This window comes from Micropterus salmoides, unplaced genomic scaffold (assembly GCF_014851395.1).
Source record: "Micropterus salmoides isolate LMB-PRFRI ecotype aquatic unplaced genomic scaffold, ASM1485139v1 Ms_hic_scaffold_4, whole genome shotgun sequence".
In the NCBI taxonomy this organism is placed as follows: Eukaryota; Metazoa; Chordata; class Actinopteri; order Centrarchiformes; family Centrarchidae; genus Micropterus; species Micropterus salmoides.
The window spans coordinates 22,939,936-22,964,328 of record NW_024043372.1 but is presented as its reverse complement, the minus strand read 5'-3'; the positions used below and the strand labels follow the sequence as shown (position 1 = coordinate 22,964,328).

Sequence of the window (24,393 nt, the reverse complement as noted above, 5' to 3'; positions counted from 1 at the left end):
GTGTGTGTGTGTTTGTGTACCTTCTTCCTCCCCAAGGCAGACCTCCTCGCACTCCTCCAGGTGAAGGAAGCGGTTGTCATTTCCTTCACACCCGCTGTAGATGAACGGCCTACAGGCCTGAACCTGACTGTTAAAGTACCAGCGCAGAGTGTATCGTCCACAGCTCCCCTCCTCCATGGGCAGCAGGCACAGGTCTGCTGGAGCTGCAGAACACACACACACACACACAAAGATGGTGCACCCATAGACACAAAGAGACGCACACAGTGAGAAAAGGGCAGGCCAGGCGAAAAGGAGCAGAGCAGCCATAACGAGCAACAAGGGGACCCGAAACAAGCATTCATGACCACATAGATCAAAACTCAAACTGTTCATTTTAATTATTTACTTTTTGTTAGATGCAAAGTAACTCATTAGCACTGACATATTATTTGTTTTGTATTACATTTTACAGGATGCATATACTGTATGCCAACCTGAGACATGCAGAGAGGGCCAGACACCAGACAGGCACGATGAATTAACCCTTAATACATCCCAAAATAGGACAACAGCACATGAGCTGGTTTACCTTCCCCTTTGACTCTCCTCTTGGACCTGACTGATTTGGGCGTGACTGCTTTCAGAGGTGTAACTTTGACTGCTTTCTGAACAGCAACTGTTGCTTTTTTCTTAACGTCTGCACTGGCTGATTTGTTTAGTTCGACTTTGACTGTTTTGTCAGTTTCAGCTTTGACAGCCTCACCTGTCAACACACACACACACACACACACACACACACACACACACACACACAACATAGACACATTCAAGATAAATAGAAAATACACATTAATGTAAAAACAATGGTTTAAAGATTTACACTATAAATACTCTGTACTATATACACTACATGAAAGGTCACAGACTCAGGATAGTGTGTGCAAGGTCAACGCAGTTTCCCAATGTCATGAAATGAAAGTGGAGTGCGTACATAATATGAGACACGCTCCTCCAGCACAAATTGGATTATGTGCCGATTGAATAACCAAATTATGTGACATGATCACAAATTCAAAACGCCATCTTCTGTTTATTACCTGATACATTTGTAGCATGTAAATTAATTTGGTTAATGTTGGGGACATTGTTAAGTGACCTTTTGGAGAAATATATATATATATATATATATATATATATATATCTCCAAAAGGGGTCTCTCTCTCTCTCTCTCTCTCTCTCTCTCTCTCATAACCACCTTCATAAGAGAGATCTTGAAAACCCGGACTTAATGGCATAATTTCATTATACATAGACATTCAAATAAATGGGAATAACAGTTAGTTTGACACGTTTTGTTAGGATAGTGGTTTGGTCGTTATGTGCAGTTTAAAAAGGTACCCTGCAGAGTTTTTGACCACTTGTATTGATATGGAGCGATGTTTTCAGCGTCTCCTGTGAGCTCACAAGGCGATAAACAGTCCCGCCAATGTCCAAGGACAGTTAAATCAAGGGCAACTGGACTTGACTGAAGATACTTGAAGACATTTCGCCTCTCATCCAACTGAAGAAGCATCTTGGATGAGAGGCGAAATGTCTTCAAGTATTGTCAATCAAGCCCAGTAGGCCTTGATTTAACCCTCATTAACTATGACCTGGATGACTGAGAATCTTCACAAACAGTCCTGCTGATGGTTTTACACTATTCTGCTGATCTACAGTTGGTTGTGGTAACATGCTATGAAATGTAGCAATGTGAAGAAGCAAATATGGATGTAAAGATCTCAGATTCTACTACAAATCTTCTTTGCAAATGTTTTTGAAAGAAATATATTCAACACATTTATAAGGCATTAAGGCTTCTACCGGCCACAGCTGCAACCGCTGCAGGCGACGTCTCTAGTCTAGTCCAGTTAGTATATCTAGTCTATTTTTGACGAAAGCCGCGTCAAGCTGCACAGGTCAGATCTAGCTGGGCAGAAAGTGAGACACAAACACAGCATAGAGAATCTGGTCAATTTCCAAAATAAAAACCCCTGTGCAGACTCCGGATCATATATCAACAGATAAAAAAAGAAAACATTTAACTATGTAGCTTACTTAACCATGGTAGAAGCACAAAACTCAAGGACAAATTACCAAATCAGCAAAATCTGAGCAAGTCAACAAAGTCAGGCATGCTAAATGATCCACTTCTGAAAGCTCCCTGTGGGCTATGAAGCCCCACAGCCAGAATACGATGCAGCCGTGGCCCTGTGGAATACAGTTGTTAATTTTGTTTGATGGTTGAATAGCTTTGGAACGCCCCTCCCTTGACAGATTGTTGGTCATTTTGTCTAGCTCCAGCTCTCTTTTCTTCATTTGTTCCACAACTACTTCTGTCACTTTTCACGTGAACAACCAAAGGCAACAATTTGAATGCCTCCCATGAGAAAAAACATGCACCATTATCTCCATATTTAAACAATTATCACGTCTCACCCATCTTTTTGATGGTCATACTTTAACTCAGCCTTCCAAATCTGCTCGTTTTGGTCAGGAACACAGAATGTAAACATGATTTTGTTTGAGATGTTATCAAAAACACCACAGGGTACCTTATGTCTTTTATTTTGGGAAAAAAAACAATTTATTTTGCTTGCAAGCAGGCAACACATAGAAATTTCTGTGTGTGACTGGGCTGGTTTAGGTGGTACTCAAGTGTGCTATTTCACTGCATGACAGAATTGGACACAATATGAAACACAGTACCATCACTCTGGTTGGCAGGGGGAGGTAAGTAGAGCAGCTCGTCCAAGGGATCGTCATAGGCTTCGATGGAATAGACGTGCTCATAATCTGGGTCATTGGTGTTCACCACCACACGCAGCTCACGGCCTGAGAGAAGAGCAACGCCATACAGGTCAGAGAACTTTCACCCCCAAATCCTCCAAACTTCAGATAGAGGGAAGGCTCTCAACAACATAAACGCAACACAAGAAGCCTCTAAATAAATTCAGAACAGTCAGTTCAGTAGAGCCTATACCCTAACGTGTAGTTGTCTGGACATGCTCAGAGATATAGACTATGTTATGTGGGACACAAACACAAACGGAGTCCTCTGTTTTCTTGATGAGAAAACCACCCAGTGTTCAGAGGTCTCCAGACATAGCACCACCAAGCTAAACCTGTTTGTTAGGAGGCAAACACGCAGACAGAAAAACAGTTCAAGGCTGACAGACAGAGCTATGGATGGACACACTCACCATCCTCACCCTTCACGGCCAGTTGTTGCTCTGCTGCATGCCGAGCCCTGAACTCGGGCTGGGGCCGACTTACTGGGCCTGAACCTGAGAGAGCCAGATAGGACAAGGGGGAGGGAACAGGGACACCGAGGGAGCAGAGACAGGATTCATTGATGCGAGAGGGACCACGTAAGTGTTACACAGGCGGGAAAAACGGGGGCCACAAAGGCAACATGGTGAAAAAAAGGAAGAACAGAACATTGTGGTAGTAAAACACTGAGACACATGAGCAGACAACAAACCCAAAGCACCACAAAAATCATTCCACCGTTCCAACATATACACCAGCTAAAAGACTTTACCAAGTATTTGTGAGACTGGTCAACGTGAGGGCAATCTTCCAAAAACTGGTTTTAATCCTTTAAGGACTAAAGCCGCTGCTATGTGGACTTGTGTCACACTCGAGTTAAACAGTTTTTTGAGTCCAAGTCAAATAAGTGCTTTCAATCTGCTGAAGACTGCAGACTCAAACCAATACTGACGTGTACATTATGAAACACATAACTATTTATTAGGTAATAATAAATACATAAACATGAGTAAAATGTTTGTTTTGGCCTCATTCTCAGTAACGCTGCATATTTATTAACAGCCTGCCTCTCCATGACTTATCTCATGCTGCTGAAACTGCTGCTTCACAACACTGATGAAGTCTTGCATTGATTAACAGTGCGGACAACTTCCACACTCATTCAAACTTTGGGAAAGTTTAGTTTTGAGGTTTTTCACTCATTTTCTTTTCATTACTTTTAAATATTTAATGATATCCCTTTTCACTGTGAATACACCTAGATTAAATGTATTGAATGGAGAAGGTATATTGTTTAGTCCGGCATACAATATAATAAAAGGCCATTGCCTTCGTCAGCGCATTGTGTTATGGGCAAAGAAGTTTATCATTGAGATCAATGAAATATCAAAACTATGTCTAAAGGCACTTGAGGCTGAAAAGTTAAAGCAAATAAGGAACATCGCAAAACATCTTCGCACAGTTTAAGATATTTCAGGCCAATCTTAAGATTATTTTAAGATTTATCACAAGAACTACCTGGATAATGAGTGTACTTCACACCACCTTGTTACTTTGTTCAAACAAATGCAGCGAAACAGATAAAATATTTTTTATGTGCGTGAGGTTAAGTGATCATGCATTTCACTCATTTACACAAAGACTGCTCTCACTACAGACTCTGCAGCAGCATATGTGCAACAGTACACCCCTGTGACTCATGCTAAATCACAGCCCTTCTGTCCACCTTCCTATGTTCTGCTACAGCTGAGTGGCTCACTCACCTCCACACGCTGAGGATCAGACAGATGGACAGGAAGGAAGCAGAAACAGAGGGAATAATAAAAGGTCAGTTTATCAGTCATTAATCTACAGCTTCTTTTGTATCATACTTTCATAGAGTTTAGCTGAGGCTGTGACTCATATGCTGTGATTACCATTCGAAGTTCAACTTGGGGACAATTCTGGTCTAAATTTGCAATGCAAGCTGCGTAGAAGACTCACCACAGTGCTGACTCATCTCTGTGCGAACATACTCTCTGACCTCATCCTCCTGAATTCAAAATAAAGAGGGGAACAGAGCAAAACACACTTACAAAACACCACCCTAAAAATCAACTCTGTGTCAGATGTGAGCATCTTCAGATTGAGCCCCGTGGTAAGGCTTAAGCACTGACCGTCATGCCCGCCTCTCCTCTGTCTCCCTTGGCTCCATCTGGGCCCATCTCTCCCTGCAACATGGACAGGTATTACACTCACGACACACAGAGAGGCTTGCAGCACATTAATTCATTAGGCTGAGACCAGGTGCAGCACATGAACTGAACGCAAAGTCAAAGAACGGTTGTATCAACAAGAGTGACTTATTTGAACCAAACATTCAAAAAAGCTTTATTAATATGTGGTTGTCATTTTTAATAACTAGTTTTCAGGGCCATGCAAATTTAAATGTCAGGGCGATGAAATCGGTGTCCAAGGAGCTCACAAGAACAAGAGAATTTAGTGCACTTGAGTAATTCTTAAGTTCAACAAGTAATTCAGTGCTGCGTGATGAACAACCAGGAGACAAGTGTGACACTAACTGGCTCTCCTCGCTCCCCCGGGATCCCTGGGATACCACGTGGACCCACTGTGGCAGGACCATTTGGACCTCTCTCCCCCTGAAACACAAGCACACACCATTACGACGAACAACATGTCGTATTCTGTATTCTGCACATGCGGTATGCTGTAAAGTTCACCACTTCTTTTTTATTCTTATATCAAACTCCTCATACATCTTATATATGATGTCATGATAGGTTTGCATTTTTTGTCTTTATCATTTATTGCTTTTCCATCCTATTAATAGATACGCCTTCCTTTCAGGCTGCACCACAGCAAAATATTTGTTTAGGAAAATCACTCGAGTAGGTTGAATCAAGAGAGTGTCTCAGTTTGAAAAAAAAGGGGGGGGGGGCATCCATCAGAGAGACTCAACATGGCTCTGCTCTCCTGTCACCGGCTTTCTTCATTTACTTGATGATGTAGCTGACGAGCCAGTCAAACGCAGGGCCCATCAAACTGTCAATCATCATGAAGCAATACACAGCAATCAAACAAAACTACCAGTCAGGTGAAGAAGAAAGAGGGGAACAAACAAACAAAAAAAGGCGCAACACAAAAAGACTGTATTCTTTTTATATCCATCTTACATCATAACGTCATCATTAATCATTAACGTCAAAACTGTCAAAAACAAAAGTTGTACCTCTATTGCTACTACACCACTCACATACCTCTGTTTCTTGCTTCCATTATACTGTATTTTTCTTTGCTAGATCACCATCAAATCTGTGAGCAGCCATAATAGAGGGAGTACCCATTTGCTAGTGAAACAAACTGTTGAAACGTCTTCATATCCTCTCTGATCTTGTCTTTAATAGACCTCTGACCCCACAGATAAAACATGTGACCAATGTGTAGAATTAGCCTTCATCAAGCCAAAGTAAGCGTAGTCACCTTCTGTCCCTGGAGCCCCTCTGGGCCTTTAGGACCCACTGGTCCCTGAAGGCCAGTCAGGCCCGGGGTCCCATCCACTCCTCTGGGGCCAGGAGGACCAGGGACCCCAGGCGGACCCTACATGAAGCACAGAGACAGTTAGTAATGTATCTCAAGGTTTTCTGTAGTTGTGAGGATGAGTGATGTTACGCTGCTAATAGTACAGACTTAAAGAGGTGGTATTATGCTCATTTTCAGGCTCAAAATTCTATTTAGGGGTTGTACCAGAACAGGTTTACATGGTTTAATTTTCAAAAAACACCATATTTTTTATCATACGGCACATTGCTGCAGCTCCTCTTTTTACCCTGTGTGTTGAAGGCTTCGTTTTAGCTGCAGAGTGATACATCTTGTCTCTAAATGATCTTTGTTGGGATTGTTATATGACGTGCATTTGGCTTTCATCCCTGTGACGTCACAAGGGAAAGGGTTGGACTACAAACGAGCTGTTTTCAGGCAGCTCAGAGCAGAGTTTTCTGTGGGAGATGGGAACTCCCTTTGGGCTTTTTCACTTTGCAAACCTGTTACATGCACAAAAAAGATATTTAACTCAATAAAGGAGAGGGAAAGCCAAAAAGCATAATACCACCTCTTTAATACAGAGATTATGTGCAGCATGTAGCCTCATTACAATTATAAGTAGGCTACTTCTATATGTATATATTTTTTATATAAATATACTGTATATGTGCACACTATACTGCAGAAGTGGAAATTACAAACTCACCCTTTCACCTTTCTCTCCCTGAGCACCTTTGGATCCTGCAAGCCCATCAAAACCACGGTCACCCTACACAGACAAAGAAAAGTGGTTACACTTTACATTTGGACAGTTTCTGTACAAGTAAACGTTACACAGCACACACCTTGGGGCCGACTAGTCCCTCTTTTCCGGGGGTCCCTGGCGCCCCAGAAGGTCCGAGTTCCCCCTGGAAAACACAGAGCATGCCTTTAGACGGCCGATCTTAAGAAGCACACAGAGGCATAGAATACACAAGTTGATGCCTGATTTTCTACCACAGATGTTAGTCATACCTGTTCACCTTTTCTTCCTGGTAGGCCTGATCGTCCATGAATACCAGCATCCCCCTGAACATAAACACTCATTTACTTTGAAGCACATACCACATGACTCATCAGTGTCTGACTCATTGTACTTATTTTGGTTCAACATATAATCACAACAAAGGACTACAGTATACAGTATTTATTATTTTATTCTCCAGTAAGCAGTGAAATGTTAACATGCTTCCGTTTATTTGTTCTAAATTTGTAACAGAATGAAAACCCCACAGTGTGAGAAGGGGTATGATATCACCACCATACAATTTCTTCATTCATGCTCATTTCTTTCTTTCCTCCTACCAAACGACATTTTTCTGTCTGTCTCAATCCCACCTTCTCTCCTTTGGGTCCATCGCTTCCACAAGCCCCCTTGGGTCCTCGGTCACCCTGGAAACACATAAGTTCATCATTGACAGGGGCACATGAAGAGGCTCGTGAGTTACAAATGGATAAAATGCACCAAACCAGCCAGACAGAGAGCCCATCCATAGACGGTCCTCTCAAGATGAATCACTGTGCATGAGCACTTACTGTACACACACAGTGAACATGAACCATCTTCTTTAGCAACTTCCAGACAGCAAAGGATATGACGCAAAACTGGATACTATAATTTTCCTGGTTCACAAGTTTTCCGCAAGTGTTCAGACAATAATCAGAGGATGGAATGGCTTGTTACTTTCTTTTTCTTTCTTGTATGACAGGCACATACAACAAGGAAGGTCAAACCATTGTTTGTTTTTTCTTAATTGACTCTGGGCTGGCCCAATCACATCTTTAAACCAGTCTTCAAGTTAATGCTGCCAAATGTGCAAATTCTCAGCCAAGTGAGCCGGAAGGCACTGGCAGCAGAGAGGAGCCCAGTGAGCCCAGCGATACCAGTTCAACTGTCAAACTTTTTCAGCTGAAGCAGTAAAACAGAAGACAATGGTGATAAGATAGGCAAGGTCTGGATTTGTCTGGCTGCATATTTAGCTAGATCAGGTACCTTTTGTTAAAACATGTTCAACTTTTCATGTGTATATCTTTCTATCTATCTACATCAAACTTTTGAAATGCTGAACTCCTTGTTATGCATGAATGGTTATGGTTATTGACAAGTCAGTACTTAGCATTAACAAACGAGAGACTTGCCACCAATGTAGACCGCATTTCTTGCACAAGGATTTAACGAAGAAATAAAACCTACAAAAATGCTGCTTTATTCTCCAATTGGAATGATTATTATATCTACTAAACACTATATGGACAGAAGTACCAGGACACCCCTGTCCCAATACTTTTTACAGGAGCTGTTTTTTCATGGTCTGGTCTTTCTTAAGGAATATCTTGATGCTACAACAGACAATTGTAGACAACAGTTCTTCAGACAAATGTTTGTGTTTGGCCTTTTCTTCTTTCAATATGACAATGCCACTGTGCACTAAAGCCAGCTCCATAAAGAAATGGTTTTCCCAGTTTGGTGTGGAACAATTTGACTGGCCTGAACAGAGCCCTGACCTCAACCCTATCCAACACCTCAGGGATGAACTAGAACGGAGATTGCGAGCCAGGCCCTCATGTCCAACATCAGTGTCGGACCTCACAAATGCTCTTCTGAATGAACGGGCAAAAATCTTGTAGAAGAGTGGAAGCTGTTATAGCTGCAAAGGGAGGACCAACTCCATATTAATGCCAATAGATTTAGAATGGGATGTTATAAAAAGTAATGTGTAGGTGTCCCAGTACCTTTGTCTATATATATGGTGGCAAATAGTATACTAAATATTATTTATATTAAATTATATGAATATACTAACATTAGATATATGAATATACCAACATTATATAATTAATATATTTATACAAAATGAACAACAAAAATACAATTAACACTAGCACTAACATTATTGTTGTAAATATTTATTGTTGGTATTCAAGCACACAGTGATCTTGGATGGATGTACAGGAAGTTTTCAACCCAGTTTTTCCTTTGACGTTAAAAGGTGGCTACTAATTCATAAAAATGCATTACAGCGTGAGCATTATCTGAAAACCATCCATGCATAAAATGTACTAGTGGTAACAACTGGCACAGAAACTAAAGTTACAAAATGGTTTCTAACGTTGGACGGGAAAACCAGGAGATAAATAGTGTACACACAGTCATTCTTGTTTATAAAGTCATTATCTCACACCTCTAATTAAATTTAAAACTAAACTTGAACTCAGGGTGGGCTAACTCATGACTTACCGTTTAAAAGTTCAGTAAGTGGGTGGTGATGGCGTAATGGATAAGACACATGCCTTTGGTGTGAGAGACTCGGGTTCAATCCCCCACTGTGACCCATCCACCATTGTGTCCCTGAGCAAGACTTAATTGCTCCAGAGGTGTGCTCTCTAACATATACAGTAATTGTAAGTTGCTTTGGATAAAAGTGTCAGCTAAATGAATAAATGTAAGACAGTTAGATGAGAGGATCAATAACACACAAGTCTGTATGGTAAATATGAAGCTACTGCTAGTTGACATTAATATTATACGTTTGAACAAATAAAAAAGTGAGTTTAATTCAAAGCTGGCTGAAGCGACACATTTACCAAAACAGACAGTGATATTGATCGAAAAGCGAATACAGTTTAACGTCTGAACCTTTTTAGAGATGTCTGTGATTGCAGGTATATGCTTGTGTGTGTCCTGCTGTGTTTAGGTCTCTCTTGTAAAATAGATCTTTATCTCAATGAGATTACCTGATTAAATAAAGGTTATAATCATAATTTTAAACCAAAATTAGCTTGCCTCCACACCTCTGAATAGTCGCCCACAGCTTTGATTGCTTTAGTGATTCAAATGTAATTCAAATGAATGAATGAAAAAAAGGAAATTAATTCTATCAGGCTGAGCACATTTTTTCAGGTATTAAATCATCATAATCTTGTGGGTGGAAGCAAACATTCTGCATTGATATTTCTGACACAATTTGTATTAATCCTCTGAAATTATATCAATTTTATGCTATTATGGATTTGTGACTGCATCACTGACACCTGAAAGATGCCTCAAGGTTGAAACCACACAGAATGAGCAAAAAACATCTCATGTACACACACAGACAAGTACACACACTGAAAATACCTTGATTCCTCTCATTCCTAGGGTACCGATCTCTCCCTTCTCCCCTTTACGCCCTAGCAGCCCATCTTTTCCTGGTAAACCCTGGAAGAAATAAGAGAAACCATCCCTTGTTCTGTCAACTAAAAGAGAAAACACAATAACAAAGAAAATGAAAAATATGCATTTGGATGGAAGCTAAATCACAGACCGATTCACCAGGAACTCCAGGTTGTCCGGCTTCTCCCTGCAGAGAGACGACAGAAATACATGATGACCGGTGTTTACTACTGACTTTGGGTTTGCCATTCATTTTGAGTTAGTGTAACTTGCCTTCTGTCCACCGGGGCCACGGGCACCCGGGAATCCAGTGGATCCTCTTTCTCCCGGCTCTCCCCTCAGACCCTGATGTCAAATACACACAAGTATACATATTGATATTTTGTAATATCAATGCAGCGACATCTTATCACGCGTTAGAATAACTCCACTATCAGCATATTATTTAAATGTCATCTTTTCCTGGTTGTGTTGCAATTAAAACCAATTAATCAGCCTAATGACTAATGACAATAGATCATCAACGCCTAATTTAGATTAAATACTGTTAAAAGGCACAGGCTCTAGTGCTGAAAGAATCCATCACCTTGTTACTTATGGAAATTCAGGTGAGCATATTTCACTATTTTCTGACAAAAGAGTAAGTCGATTCCTCAGAGAAATAATCAACAAGTAATTCAAAAATCAAACTGATCCTTAGTAGCAGCCATAAAACTATCTGTTCTGGCAAAAATAAACAAACTTACCTGCTCCCCTGTGGGGCCCTCTTGTCCCTTTGCCCCTTTTTCTCCTTGCACACCTTTGGGTCCTCGGTCACCCTAAAATAGCAAAATTCACAACAAGCAAAACCAAATACACACTTCAAGAACAGAAGTGGACATTTTACTATATGAAACATTTTGTCCCATCCAGGTGTTCACTAACTGTTTCTCCTTTATTGCCCTTTTCTCCAGGAGGTCCTCCCACCAGCACAGTGTCCCCCTGTGAGTGACAGTACAGCTGTAAACATCTGGCTTCACCCCGAAGTCAAAACATCAGCAAGATGTGTCATTCGGTTTCATTTTCTTAAACTGTGTCACTTATAATGTCACAGCTTATCATCATTGTGTGTATTCATATATTCCTCTCAACTGAGTAAATCTCATGACAGAGCTCTTTCAAAACAGCCGCTGTTGACACAAATATGTCTTGACACAAATATGTCTTATTTTCCCTCTTTCTCCATTTCTGTGTCACTGTCATTTACAAATATGAATAAATACACAGGCAAGACAGACAGAGAGTGAGGGAAAGAGAGAGCGCAGTGGAGCTTATTAGATATTAAAATACACACACCTTCTCTCCTTTGTCACCTTGCAGCCCCGAGTCTCCCTGAAAAAAAAAAAGATTGAGAGAAAAACATTTCATTCAGGCGTGTCAATTTAATTCACCACTTTACATGAGCAGAATGCTGGGGGGATTAAGCATGCATAGTGACACATAAAAATGGGAAAAGGGCCAGTAGTATTCACCTTCTCTCCCCGAGCACCACGAATCCCAGGCGGACCCTGATGAACACACAAACAGACAAACACCATGCCCCATTATATATAGCTCCATACTGAAAAATCACCATGCATGTTTCCAAGCCTAGCCATGTTTTTCCTTTGTCAGACGACAAAACTGAAATGACTGATTAGACTTCTTGCTTGATGGTACATGATGAACACATAGCAACACTGAGAGGGAGGACAAGGCCTATTGAATAATTATGTATGAATGTAAAAAAGACATTGTTGACTTTTTTACTTCATGCCTCCATATAGACTGCCCGTCAATACGCACTTTGAAAAACACAACCCTGAAAGCTTTAGTGGAAAGGCTGTCTTGGTGTACTTCATGTTCCTGAGGGATGGATAAAAAAGGAAACACTTTACAGTACACACACACAAAAAAATAAATCTCCCCCTCTCACCCCTTGCGTGGTGGTATGTGTCATCCTCAAGCTCGGGTCCTCTACCAGAGGCCTGGGAGTTTGAGGGTTCTGCCAGTATCTTAGCTGTTCCTAGGATTACACCCTTCTGGACAGAGACCTCTGATGTTTTACCTGGTATCTGCTGTAGCCACTATCCCAGTTTGGGGGTTACAGCCCCTAGTGCTCCGATTACCACTGGCACCACTGTTGCTCTTACTTTCCACATGTTTTCTAGCTCCTCTTTCAGCCCTTGGTATTTCTCAAGCTTCTCGTGTTCCTTCTTCTTGATGTTGCTGTCGCTTGGGATTGCCACATCTATCACTGCAGCCTTCTTCTGCTGTTTGTCGATCAACACAATGTCTGGTTTGTTAGCTATTACCAGTTTGTCAGTCTGGATCTTGAAGTCCCACAGGATCTTAGCTCTGTCATTCTCAACTACCTTAGGCGTCTTCCATTTTGACCTTGGGACTTCCAGCCCATACTCATGGCAGATGTTCCTGTACACTATGCCAGCTACCTAGTTATTCCTGCCTGCATCTTACACCCTGCTGTTATCTGCTGCACAGTCTGCACCTGGGGTCCTGCCTGGTGTGGTAGACCCCCGCCTCTACTGATCTTGTACTGAGTGCCTGTTCTTGTACTGCCATGATTACTGCTTCTGTGCTGTCCTTTAGTCCAGCCTTTTCCAGCCACTGGATCCACTGGTAGGATTTCCTGATATCAGTCACTTCTTCTATTTGTCTGTGGTACATGCCGTGCAGCAGCTTGTTCCTCCATGAAGGTTCTTTATCTTCTGTTCTTTATCTTCTTTGTCCTAACCCTCGGGTTTCTGCTGCCTGAGGTATTCACTAAGCCCTTCATCTTTAGGGGCCATCTTCTTGAGGTACTCTTGGATCTTTGTCGTTTCATCCTGGAGAGTGGTCTTGACACTCACTAGCCCTCGGCCTCCCTCGCTATCCTTGTCTTTATGTCAGTAGCCTCCATCTCCTCCTTTGGCCAGTTTATTATACCAGCGGGGGTGTCTGATGACTGGCGTTGATGGCTTGGATCTTGTTTTTCCCCATTCAGCTGACTTTTCAGGACCTGCCTTACTCTCTGTAGGTATTTGGCTGTGGTGGACTTCCTGGCTTCTGCTTCTCCCTTGTATCTCTCTAGGCGGGTGGCCAGAGCGGTAAGTCTTTGTTTGGCAGTTTCCAGAGCCTCAGGTATCGACAGATTGTTGTATTTCTTAGGTAGCCCCTTCTTTGCACCTTTCTGCAGTTCTGAGAGCTGACTAACCTCTCTTTGTGTTGCCTTGATCTTGGCCTCTAGACTTCTCCTCCATGGGGGTAATGCTCTTTGTGGCTTGTGGTGTTCATCTTATAGCCAAGCATCTCTAGGATCACTGTTGCTTTGGCGTACATCAGCTCATTGGTTTCGGTTATGTTGAGTGATTCTGTGCTGTAAGGGCTTGTTGTTATCGGATTGTGGGGATGATGATGAGGATGTTAGAACACTGAGCTAGGAGTTGTTTCTTTGTCAGTCTTGATGATGGGTTTTGAAGCATCCATATATCCCCCAGTTTGTGCATATAACCCCTTTCACCGGGTTTACTTGTATTGTAGCATTGCATCAGATCCATATTTTCTGGTCTAGTCCATGTTCCAGTAGCCCATTTGTCATCAGGTTGCCCTGGTTACCTAGCACCTGACGCGGACCTTGTTGACCCGGGCGACGTCCGAGCCCGTATGGCTTTGACTCTGTCACGTCTGTCACATGAGCTCAGTGTGAACGTGCTTTCATCTGTGAAGAGCACTGGGCGCCAGTGGCGAATTTGCCAATCTTGGTGTTCTGTGGCAAATGCCAAACGTCCTGCATGGTGTTGGGCTGTAAGCACAACCCCCACCTGTGGACGTCGGGCCCTCATACCACCCTAATGGAGTCTGTTTCTGACCGTTTGAGCAGACACATGCACATTTGTGGCCTGCTGGAGGTCATTTTGCAGGGCTCTGGAAGTGCTCCTCCTGCTCCTCCTTGCACAAAGGCGGAGGTAGCGGTGCTGGGTTGATGCCCTCCTACGGCCTCCTCCACGTCTCCTGATGTACTGGCCTGTCTCCTGGTAGCGCCTCCATGCTCTGGACACTACGCTGACAGACACAGCAAACCTTCTTGCCACAGCTCGCATTGATGTGCCATCCTGGATGAGCTGCACTACCTGAGCCACTTGTGTGGGTTGTAGACTCCGTCTCATGCTACCACTAGAGTGAAAGCACCGCCAGCATTCAAAATGACCAAAACATCAGCCAGGAAGCATAGGAACTGAGAAGTGGTCTGTGGTCACCACCTGCAGAACCACTCCTTTATTGGGGGTGTCTTGCTAATTGCCTATAATTTCCACCTGTTGTGTATTCCATTTGCACAACAGCATGTGAAATTGATTGTCAATCAGTGTTGCTTCCTAAGTGGACAGTTTGATTTCACAGGAGTGTGATTGACTTGGAGTTACATTGTGTTGTTTAAGTGTTCCCTTTATTTTTTTGAGCAGTATATATATATTTTTTTTTACCGTTGGTCCTCTCTCCCCATCCAAGCCAGCACGACCCTCTTCTCCCTAAGACAGGACAGAAAAAAAGCACACAATACACTGATGTTAGTTTCTATCATACAAACTCATATTAGATCACATCTTTAGTGATGGAACCCATGTCTTACTCTGGGCCCCGAATCTCCTCTCTCTCCTCTGGGACCAGGGACTCCAACGCCAACTTCCCCCTGGCAACAGATATTATATGTACAGCCTTCAAAATTTCCTTTAATATTTTAGCAGGTAGGCAGAAATATGTGTCTGCTTAGATTCCCACCTTGTCCCCTTTGACCCCGTTGGTACCAGGAGTGCCCTAGAAAACAAAGTATTGATCATATAAATCTCTCTGACCTATCACTTTTTAAAAACTTGATTTTGGAAACCACACTGAAAATAGCCTAATACTAATCACAATGTAACAAAAACAGGCTCCAAACTTACTGCCTGTCCAAGAGGTCCAGGAGGACCTGGGGGTCCAACATTTCCTGCACGGCCTGCAAAGCCTTGAAGACCCTGAAAATGAGACCTTAATAGTTGAAAATCATACCACAAATGTGAAGACTGAAAGCATACATTACGCAACAATCAGCTGCTCCACCAACCCTCTCCCCCTGTGGTCCAGGAGGTCCTGGTTGTCCAGGTTCTCCTCTCAGGCCAGGCAGCCCAGCGTCACCTGGCTTTCCCTGTAGCCCTGGAGGACCAGCTGGACCAGGAAGGCCTTGATCTCCCTGAATATAGGTCACAGTTAGATTTTGATCTGCGGCACATCTGATAAAACACACCAACTGATACTCACCTTTAAACCTTGAGGCCCTACCCGACCAGCAGGACCTGCCTGTCCTATGCCCTTCTCTCCCTGCAACACACATTTTGTCATAACTGTCACATGGACTGGGTTTGATTTCAGGTAAATTAATAAAACACATGACAGTAGCTCACCTTATCTCCTTTGGGCCCAGCAGGTCCCTGTGCCCCCTGCATGAAAAACACATGTGAAAATAAGAATTACTGATACAGTATTGAAAAGATAACAGAAAAAAATATGAATTTTTTAATATTGTTTTTTAATGGATATTAATAATAATAATACCAATGTGCAGTTGCAGTCTAAATAGTAATTTCTTGCATGTCCCCCATATATCCATTTGACATTCATTATTATGCTGAAGAAACGTTTGGTTGTCCTTATAGTTAACATGCCTAGCTAACCTCAAGGACGACAAATAATCAAAACCTCAAGCATCAGAGGAGAGTTGACACTTTCAGATAGAAGGTCTGGAGACTTTAATCACACTGTGATAGTAAAATGGTTGATTTATGTAATATTAAATAATTGGACTGGCTTTGGAAAGAAAGATCTTGAAAAAATAATCCGAGTTTAAAATGTGTGGCTAAAAAAAAAAAAAGGCACAAAACCCCAGAATACACTGCATCATCATATATCTCCTGCATTTTAGTGTGATTTCTGGATAACAGAAAGGTCATGCCACTAAAACATACTGGCATAAACAAGCAGACACATGTTAAATATCAATGCTGCACATGCACACAGCTGGATGTTTGCTGGATTTGAGTAGTATTGTAATGGTAGCATTATTACACTGTTGTCAGTTAACAATGTGAAGATAGTTGTACACAAAATCACATTCAGTAATACAACACGTGAGGCTCAACACCACAGAATAAATGCAGAAAACAAGCAGTAGGAGCTGATTACTTACATCTTCTCCAGGCTCTCCTGATTCACCAGCCACTCCCTAGTATGACAACAGATAACAGGTTGTCAACATGTTACGTTAACAGTAAATTGTTTTTGCCTGCGCAATACCCATGCTGTCTGATCAGCATCTTGATACGTCACACCTGTGACGTGGATGGATTTTCTCGGCATAGGAGAAGTGCTCACTAACACAGATTTTGACAGATTTGTGAACAATATTTGAGAGAAATAGGCCTTTGTGTACATAGAGAAAGTCTTAGATCTTTGAGTTCAGCTCATGATGAATGGGGGCAAAAACAAGTGTTGCGTTTATAATTTTGTTCACTGTATATGTGTTGCTCTGCAGCATGATGGTACTCACTCTCTCTCCTTTGATGCCAGCAGCACCTTTGTCTCCCTTGTTGCCCTGAAAGACAGCAGTTATCATACAGTTTGAATGACTGAATGAAAAAGCACGCAACATTTTCCCAGTCTTGTGTCCCTGGTTGAGAGCGAGCCTTCGGTGCAAGTGTTTCGGTCAGACTCACCCTTTCTCCAGGTACGCCTCTTTCTCCAGCTGTGCCTGGCAGTGTTTGACCAGGAGGGCCCTGCATTAGTCATAAGAGAAGTTGTCAGCTGCAGTGTGTGTGTGTGTGCGCGCGCATGCATATATATAGTTATTTCTACTGATGCCAATAGCAGTGACTCACTGTCTCTCCTTTGGGTCCAGGGGGTCCAGCCACAGCCTGTTAGAGGTCAGAAAATGGAGAATATAATAGTAATTACCTGTGCAGCATACTATGAGTTCTTGCTGATGAAAAGCCACAAATGTGCGCTTAAAAGCATATCAGCCCAACTCCTCCTGCTTAACCACTGGAACCATGGAAAGTGTTTTCTGCTCTGTAGCAGGCAAAGGTCTTACAACAACATGCTTCAGACACAAAAGGCTTGTGTTAATAATATGACTATTCAATTGTACTAGACAATATTAAAAGAAACACTAGGCCTTGATTGTTAATCCCACATTTCTCTGTCTTGGCAGAATAACACGTTCGAAAAAAGTTGTCTGGGTCAAGAATGAGTAAATGAAGCAAAGTGGAGGACCTAGTTCATATACTCAGAAAGAACAGAACCAAACAATTCCTTGCAGATATATTTTAGAAAGCTTTAAATGTGTCTGTTATGAAAGTCCATCGATGCTGTGGAGAAGGAAAATGCAGTGTGTGTGTGTGTGTGTGTGTGTGTGTGTGCGCAAATGGTAGGGCTGCTGAGCAGATGGACCAGCGTTGTCTGGTTATTTATCAAACTAGTGAACTTACTGACAGTGTCACCACCGCTCTGTCCAAGGTGCTTAACCTAAGGCTGTCAGCAGTGACAGAGCTGTCACGTTTCATGTCAACATCACATACAGCAGGCAGCAATGGCAGCGAATATCGAGCATGTGACAAGCAAGCCCCATCTTTGTGTCTTTTTCTCAGATACTTTTTACCAGCAGAGAGAAAGTACAAAACTGGAAACCAGAAGCTCCAGCCAATAATGAGTTTATTTTTTATTTCATAAAATAGGACAGGGTGTCTGGTGGCATCGCAGTCATGACGCATACCCTATGCTGTGATCACAACATCACACCCCTCTATCTAATAATTAAGTTACAATATGATAGGAGCTTAGGAAATATATTCCCCGAGAGATCATTTAAAAGCTTTTAAATCCACACTTTGTGCAACCTGCTGTAAAGAGCTACTCTAGCATGTGAGAGGAGAACAGCTAGATAACATGTTTTTCATTGTGAATGACCAACACCTTTCCATGGTTGAATAAACATGTGCATTGGATGCTTAATTAAACAGCTCAAGCTTTTCTACATACTGCCAAACGGACATTTCATCTGTGAAACAGCTCTCCAACATCTGTACAAGTGTATACAAGTACAAAGTGAGTCACTGAATTCCTAGAAAAATGCTTAGAAAACACTGCTGTTTAGAGTTAACAGTTCGTAAATGTATGTGCTACTATTGTCATTAAGACATTTGGCAGCAAACCTGATGTTCTGCATTACAAAAAGCTGTGCTCCAGGCTAAAATGTTTGACTGCTCATGGCTCAGATGAGGGGGAATCTGTTGCACAAGCTAAAGCAGTACAGTGCATTTCATTTTAAAATAAAAGGTGAGGTGCACACATAGGTTAATAATAGTTTACAAGTTACTTATAGTTTAGTTACAATTTAATAATTGTTTATACAATAAATTTGTTCTAGTTGGTGTTAGTATCTGCAGCGTAATGATACTGATATTGGAAATAAAAACACAAGTCATTTAGACTCTGTGATGATGTGACAAGCCCTGCAGAGAGAAAGTTATGCATGCATGTGACCTTCTCTGTCATCTAGCTTAACTGAGATCCTCATCGGCATAATTGGCACAGACTTTGTCAAGCAGAGCCAATCCCTATTAACAGATGTCTGCAGTCATTCAAATACAGACAACTGGCAGGCATTAGCAGTCAGTGTCAGTGGTAAGGTAGCTTCCATTTGAAGGCCAAGCAGCGCTGACAAATTATCTGGAGTTCAGGAAAAGTGTCTTTTGCACCCAATATTTTGATGCTTGTATATTGTAAGGAGAAATTCAATTTGTAGAGGTCTTGAACTGAACACTGAACATCTAGTTCATTCTGCTTTGCCTCTTTTGTGCTGGTTGTGAGACTTCTCAAGACAATATCTTGAACTAGCATAGCAGAATATATCATTCAAGAGTGTTCTCCAGCCTCTCTTTCTTGTTAAACGGATCAAGTCCCAAATGAGATTCTTACCAGCCAGGAATAGTACAATATATATGCAACAACATATATATGAAGAGATACAAGATAATCCAGACCCCTTACAGACTGACAGGCTGGTGGAGTGCTGTAATAGAACACTAGAGACAATCCATATCCATACATTTATGCAAGGATTTAGTTAAAATTCACAAGCCTCCACAGCTCCACAGAGTTTTCCCCCATATATCTACAATCAATGTAAAAAGAGCTGAACTGCACCAGAGAGGCCTGTGATGGTAGTGTGAACACAAGAAAGAGAGACTAGATAGGTTTCAGACATGTGAAAACTAATTTGACTGGATCAGCAAGTGCCAGAGAATTTGCTCTATGAATGTCAATCAATAACAGTCGTATAACAGAGAAATCTCACTGAGACAGCTTGCACCGAGAGTAGACGTTCTCAAATTACTGCCCAATACCAGCACAAAAAACTCACGAACTGACCAGGGATGTTTACTATAATATTACAGGAGGTAGCTCACTGACAGACACCATTTCATTTTATTTTATTTGGTTTGAAGATTTAAAGAGCATTTTCATATACACCTATTCTCACCTTCCAGTCCAGATAGTGTTTTCACCAGGAAATTCATAAACCGCATCTAAACATTTCCCCAGGTTAGAGGTAAGTGGTCGAACCAGAGGGCCGCACATTGGGAAGCAAAACCTTGCTCAGGAGATTTGTTTGTTTGTGTAACTCTATCATCGCATCGTGTTTGACATTGCAATGTAGAACACAATTTCCGAATTCAATGACCATTAAACACCTCATACGACTTCGCTTTGCCCATGGTATATTGACTTTACTGGATTTAACCACAGGCTACTGACAGATCCCCTCATCAACAGAGTCAGACAGAACATCCTGTTGTTTTCACTTTGGGAAGTCATGGTGTTCCTTTTCTCTCAGCCTCAAGGTTCACATTGCTGCAGCCGAATCAGAGATATCAGAGTTGAAATAATAGGAGTTTATAGAGACAGTTAGCAGAGGCATATAAGCAACTAACAGTGTGACTCCCAGCTAACTTTAAGAAAGGTAACACTAGGGCTGGGCGATATATCGGTGAAATTAGACAATACCTTTTATACCGATATAGTGTGATGTTGAGTAAATTGGCGGTCTACCCAGGTTACAGTAGGCGACAGTGAACACACCAGTCAGATGTTATTCGTTAGCTACCACGTTGGTTTTGTTTTGATAGGCTACATCGTCAACACGCCTCCTCAACATGCAGCTCAGCTGCTGCTGTAAAGGGAATTACCGGAGGAAAAGTACAAAAGTTTTTTTTCGGTCACTTTATACAGTCTAGCCTACTACTGATGAAGAAAGTCACCGAAGCGAACATACAGGGAGAGAGAAACGCTAAAGCCCCTTTTCCACTGCATGGTACCAGCTCGACTCGCCTTGACTTGTTGCCATGGCGACCAGCTACATTGAGGGGTGCCATCTCCGGGTACACTGTGCAATGGCAAACGGAGCACGGCCAAACTGAGTAGAGTCGAGGCGAGGCGAGTTGAGCTTGTACTGGTAATGGCGTGTTTGCAGCAGAGGTACCTTAGTTCTGTGAGTGTGACGAAAACTGAAGGAGGGAAATTCAATCAGTGAGTGATAAGTATAATTAAAACGGTGAAATAACAAATAAGCTAGTAAAAACATGCTGCTAACCCCCCCCCCCCCCACGTTTAGGAGAAAATACCGATATCTATTTTATACCGGAAATCTGCCTAACAATACCGGGATATGACTTTTTGGTCATATCGCCCAGCCCTAGGTAGCACATTGGGAACATATCTGGAGCACCATGCAGCCGCAGCCCTAGGTGGACAAACAACAGCAGCCTGACTGCGAGCCCTGAAGGAAGACACCTAGTGTTGTGCATCAGATGAAAACTCACAGTAGGAAGCTAATAACAGCACTACAGGAAGGTTTTTCAGTTACTTCAGGCAACAAATCATTCTGGAGGCAGTAAAAGCAACAACAAAACCAATTTCATTGACGGTCCTTTTAGCCAGAGGCTGCTTGGTAGATGAAACATGTTCTCACCTTCCCTGGAGGACCGCTGTCTCCCTGCTCCCCCTTTAAGCCGGACTGGCCAGGAGGTCCAGCAATGCCCTGAGGAACAAATTGCACAATGATGACACAGAGGAGGACCTGATAAAAACTGCACTGCGCACACTACATGAACACAAACATTGGAACATAAAGAGACACACACACACACACACACACACACACACACACCTGCTTTCCTGGTAATCCAGGTATTCCTTCTTTACCAGGCACCCCATCTCTTCCTGGGACTCCTGGTTTACCTGCTTCACCCTGAGGAGCAGCACATACATCACTATATGTATTAATTACAAGCACATGCAGTCACATTTAGATTTGGGTGTACTACGAAGGTTGTAAATGAGGTGTCTTTTATCCCAGTTAATATGGATCAGTTAATATAAATGGGTTGTGAAGAAATGTTTTTTCCCCCTGGGTTTAGATCTAAAGTGTTTGTATTTTGTGTCAGATTCTTCAAAACAGGAGCAGGGATGTTCCAGTTTATTTGCGTATTAAATCTACTCTAATGAGGTCTTCACTTATTAGTATTACTGTAATATAATTATTTCATATAACAGTGAGATATTACTACACAAACAGCCAACTATTTCCAACAAAAATGCAATTGCCTTTGGTGGTAGAAATGTTTGTTAAAACAGTCACTACTGAAGGCATTGCTTATTTTTCAGCTGAAGGTACAACAAATCATGTTCTGTATCAAATTATGAACACAGAACGCAGCTGAAGCCACCATTTATCAACAAAAGCTTGGTGCATGTGTTTTGCCATTTTTATTTAGTTACCTTCCCAGTTCTTCAGTTATAACTGAAATGCCTCGGGCTTAAAAAATGTTTCAGTTTTTACACCTCCTCACTGTTCTCCACTCTGCAGCCACAATACTCACCACCTGCCCTGAGAGTCCTGGGGGGCCCTGCGGACCCTGCAGGTTAGAAATAAATACAATGGTATGAGGGAACACAATGTGATAGACACACAGGGGGATTTTTGGTAAATTTCAGGAGAAAACATGAACGCAGTTTTTCCCTGAGGAGTAGATGTGATTTATGGGACCACTTACTACAGCTCCTGGTGGACCTGGTGGTCCTGGCAGACCTGTGCTCCCTTGGGCACCAGGAGGACCCTGCAGAGAGGACAAATAAGCTCAGAAAATACACAAAATGACTTCACAGTCTGGATTGTTATGTAACTAGGTACAAGGGCAATTGCATCTTTTGTTTAAAAAAAATGTAAAATACCACTGAGGCTGTTTTACCTGGACACCAACACCTGGCTCTCCTTGATTACCCTGAGAAAAACAAACTTTTTATGACTTTGTCCAGCCAGTAACAAACAAAATAATTTCAGTACATGCTGTAACAGGTAGCATACTAAGATGTGGTCAACTCACCTTCACACCTGGTGGACCTGGAAGCCCATTGGGACCCATGGGGCCCTAATTGAAACACAAATCACCAACATATAAACTGTTGTTGTTAATGGCAACAATGTAATGGAGTGTGAACGTGTATGCATGCTACGTCGTTTGTGATACTTACAGTTGGCCCCCGTATGCCAGGCTCTCCTGGGTTTCCCTAGAAGCAAAAGAGATCGTTATATACAGCCACATCATAAAATATTTACTAAAAGTGCACAAAGGCCACATTTTAAAGGAATATTCTGATATTATTAGCTGGCTTGAAGAGAGCTAGATTAATGTTTGTCATTAATGACTTCCTGGAGTCTCTGTCTGGTTGTGTGGCAACCTAATGGTGATGACAAAACTCCAGGAAGTCCCCACGCAAAGCAAACAAATACATACCGCATAGGAAACATATTTATGCATGAATATGTTTTATAAAATTGAGCATGTAAAAAAGTATATACTTTTCTTAAGTACTCAATGGACAACGTGGAGTTAACATAAATAATACACTGATGTCAATGTCAGTGATTGACAAGAGTGTCTTCCTAGGAGACGCAAATATACAAATGTATAAACATCTGACTGACTCATGACAACAGGTAGGACAATACAAACACAGGAGATCAAAAAATGTCAAAAAAAAGACACACTCACATGGTAAGCTCTGAAAAATCAGTGCTGTGAGAGGGATAAGCGCACAGACAGCAGGCACAGCTGCATGCACGATAAGCAGACTCAAGCCAATCAACAACACAGTACTTTTTGGAGTACACCCAATTTGGATCCTGGCGAGAGCTTTGCACGCTTAAAATTCAACTTCAAAACTTCAACTTTTAACATGGGTACAGGTGGTCTTGATTAATATTTCACGATGAACTGATCAAGGTCTGACTTTTATCCTAGACACATAGCTCCCAGAAGGATGTTTCCAATACAAATGAATTAAGATTAAAGTGGTGAAATTTGCCTGAAGGTGCATGCACCCTCGTGATAGGCTGCTAGTCTCCCGTTGTTAAATGCCTAGACATCTTTCATACTACTTGCTGCCTAAGTTAAAGACCACTAGCATCTCTACAGCTTTGGTCCATTCCCCCTCCTCCCTCTTGTATCCGATTCCACGAGGACAATTTCTCCCAGCCCTCCCTCCTCCACAGCTCAAGCATGCCAGCCAGCAGCAGAGAACCTACCGGTCTGCCTAGAACTCCTGGAAACCCAGGCAGGCCCTGGAGAGGATGAAAGACAGAAGAAGGTGGATGACAGGAGGGTGGGGGGACAGGTGGGAGGAGAACAGTTGGAAGAGGGGAAACAAACAACACAGAAAAGGAAATGGACAGAGATAAGGCACATTTGAGAAAATAG

General features: G+C 42.1%; 1 protein-coding gene across 3 annotated transcripts in view; it reads right to left on the bottom strand.

Moving 5' to 3' along the window:
• col7a1 (collagen, type VII, alpha 1) overlaps nt 1-24,393 on the bottom strand; it is a 61,344-nt gene that overhangs the window by 1,843 nt on the left and 35,108 nt on the right. Inside the window, exons 80-118 of one of the 3 annotated variants that reach the window (XM_038697390.1) lie at nt 24,222-24,257; nt 23,168-23,203; nt 23,020-23,064; nt 22,885-22,917; nt 22,690-22,752; nt 22,516-22,551; nt 21,804-21,884; nt 21,606-21,674; nt 17,455-17,490; nt 17,293-17,352; nt 17,127-17,171; nt 16,767-16,802; nt 15,985-16,020; nt 15,842-15,901; nt 15,648-15,773; nt 15,487-15,558; nt 15,323-15,358; nt 15,174-15,233; nt 15,028-15,072; nt 12,040-12,075; nt 11,864-11,899; nt 11,453-11,509; nt 11,275-11,346; nt 10,802-10,873; nt 10,680-10,715; nt 10,493-10,573; nt 7,711-7,764; nt 7,348-7,401; nt 7,179-7,241; nt 7,040-7,102; nt 6,274-6,390; nt 5,355-5,432; nt 4,950-5,003; nt 4,777-4,825; nt 4,557-4,565; nt 3,225-3,308; nt 2,731-2,856; nt 572-745; nt 21-203 (exon numbers count right to left, since the gene is read on the bottom strand). In XM_038697390.1, the coding sequence (XP_038553318.1) occupies nt 21-203; nt 572-745; nt 2,731-2,856; nt 3,225-3,308; nt 4,557-4,565; nt 4,777-4,825; nt 4,950-5,003; nt 5,355-5,432; nt 6,274-6,390; nt 7,040-7,102; nt 7,179-7,241; nt 7,348-7,401; nt 7,711-7,764; nt 10,493-10,573; nt 10,680-10,715; nt 10,802-10,873; nt 11,275-11,346; nt 11,453-11,509; nt 11,864-11,899; nt 12,040-12,075; nt 15,028-15,072; nt 15,174-15,233; nt 15,323-15,358; nt 15,487-15,558; nt 15,648-15,773; nt 15,842-15,901; nt 15,985-16,020; nt 16,767-16,802; nt 17,127-17,171; nt 17,293-17,352; nt 17,455-17,490; nt 21,606-21,674; nt 21,804-21,884; nt 22,516-22,551; nt 22,690-22,752; nt 22,885-22,917; nt 23,020-23,064; nt 23,168-23,203; nt 24,222-24,257 (2,509 nt within the window). The remainder of the gene's footprint in view (nt 1-20; nt 204-571; nt 746-2,730; nt 2,857-3,224; nt 3,309-4,556; nt 4,566-4,776; nt 4,826-4,949; nt 5,004-5,354; nt 5,433-6,273; nt 6,391-7,039; nt 7,103-7,178; nt 7,242-7,347; nt 7,402-7,710; nt 7,765-10,492; nt 10,574-10,679; nt 10,716-10,801; nt 10,874-11,274; nt 11,347-11,452; nt 11,510-11,863; nt 11,900-12,039; nt 12,076-15,027; nt 15,073-15,173; nt 15,234-15,322; nt 15,359-15,486; nt 15,559-15,647; nt 15,774-15,841; nt 15,902-15,984; nt 16,021-16,766; nt 16,803-17,126; nt 17,172-17,292; nt 17,353-17,454; nt 17,491-21,605; nt 21,675-21,803; nt 21,885-22,515; nt 22,552-22,689; nt 22,753-22,884; nt 22,918-23,019; nt 23,065-23,167; nt 23,204-24,221; nt 24,258-24,393) is intronic. The other 2 variants (XM_038697389.1, XM_038697391.1) reach the window with 2 other exon arrangements.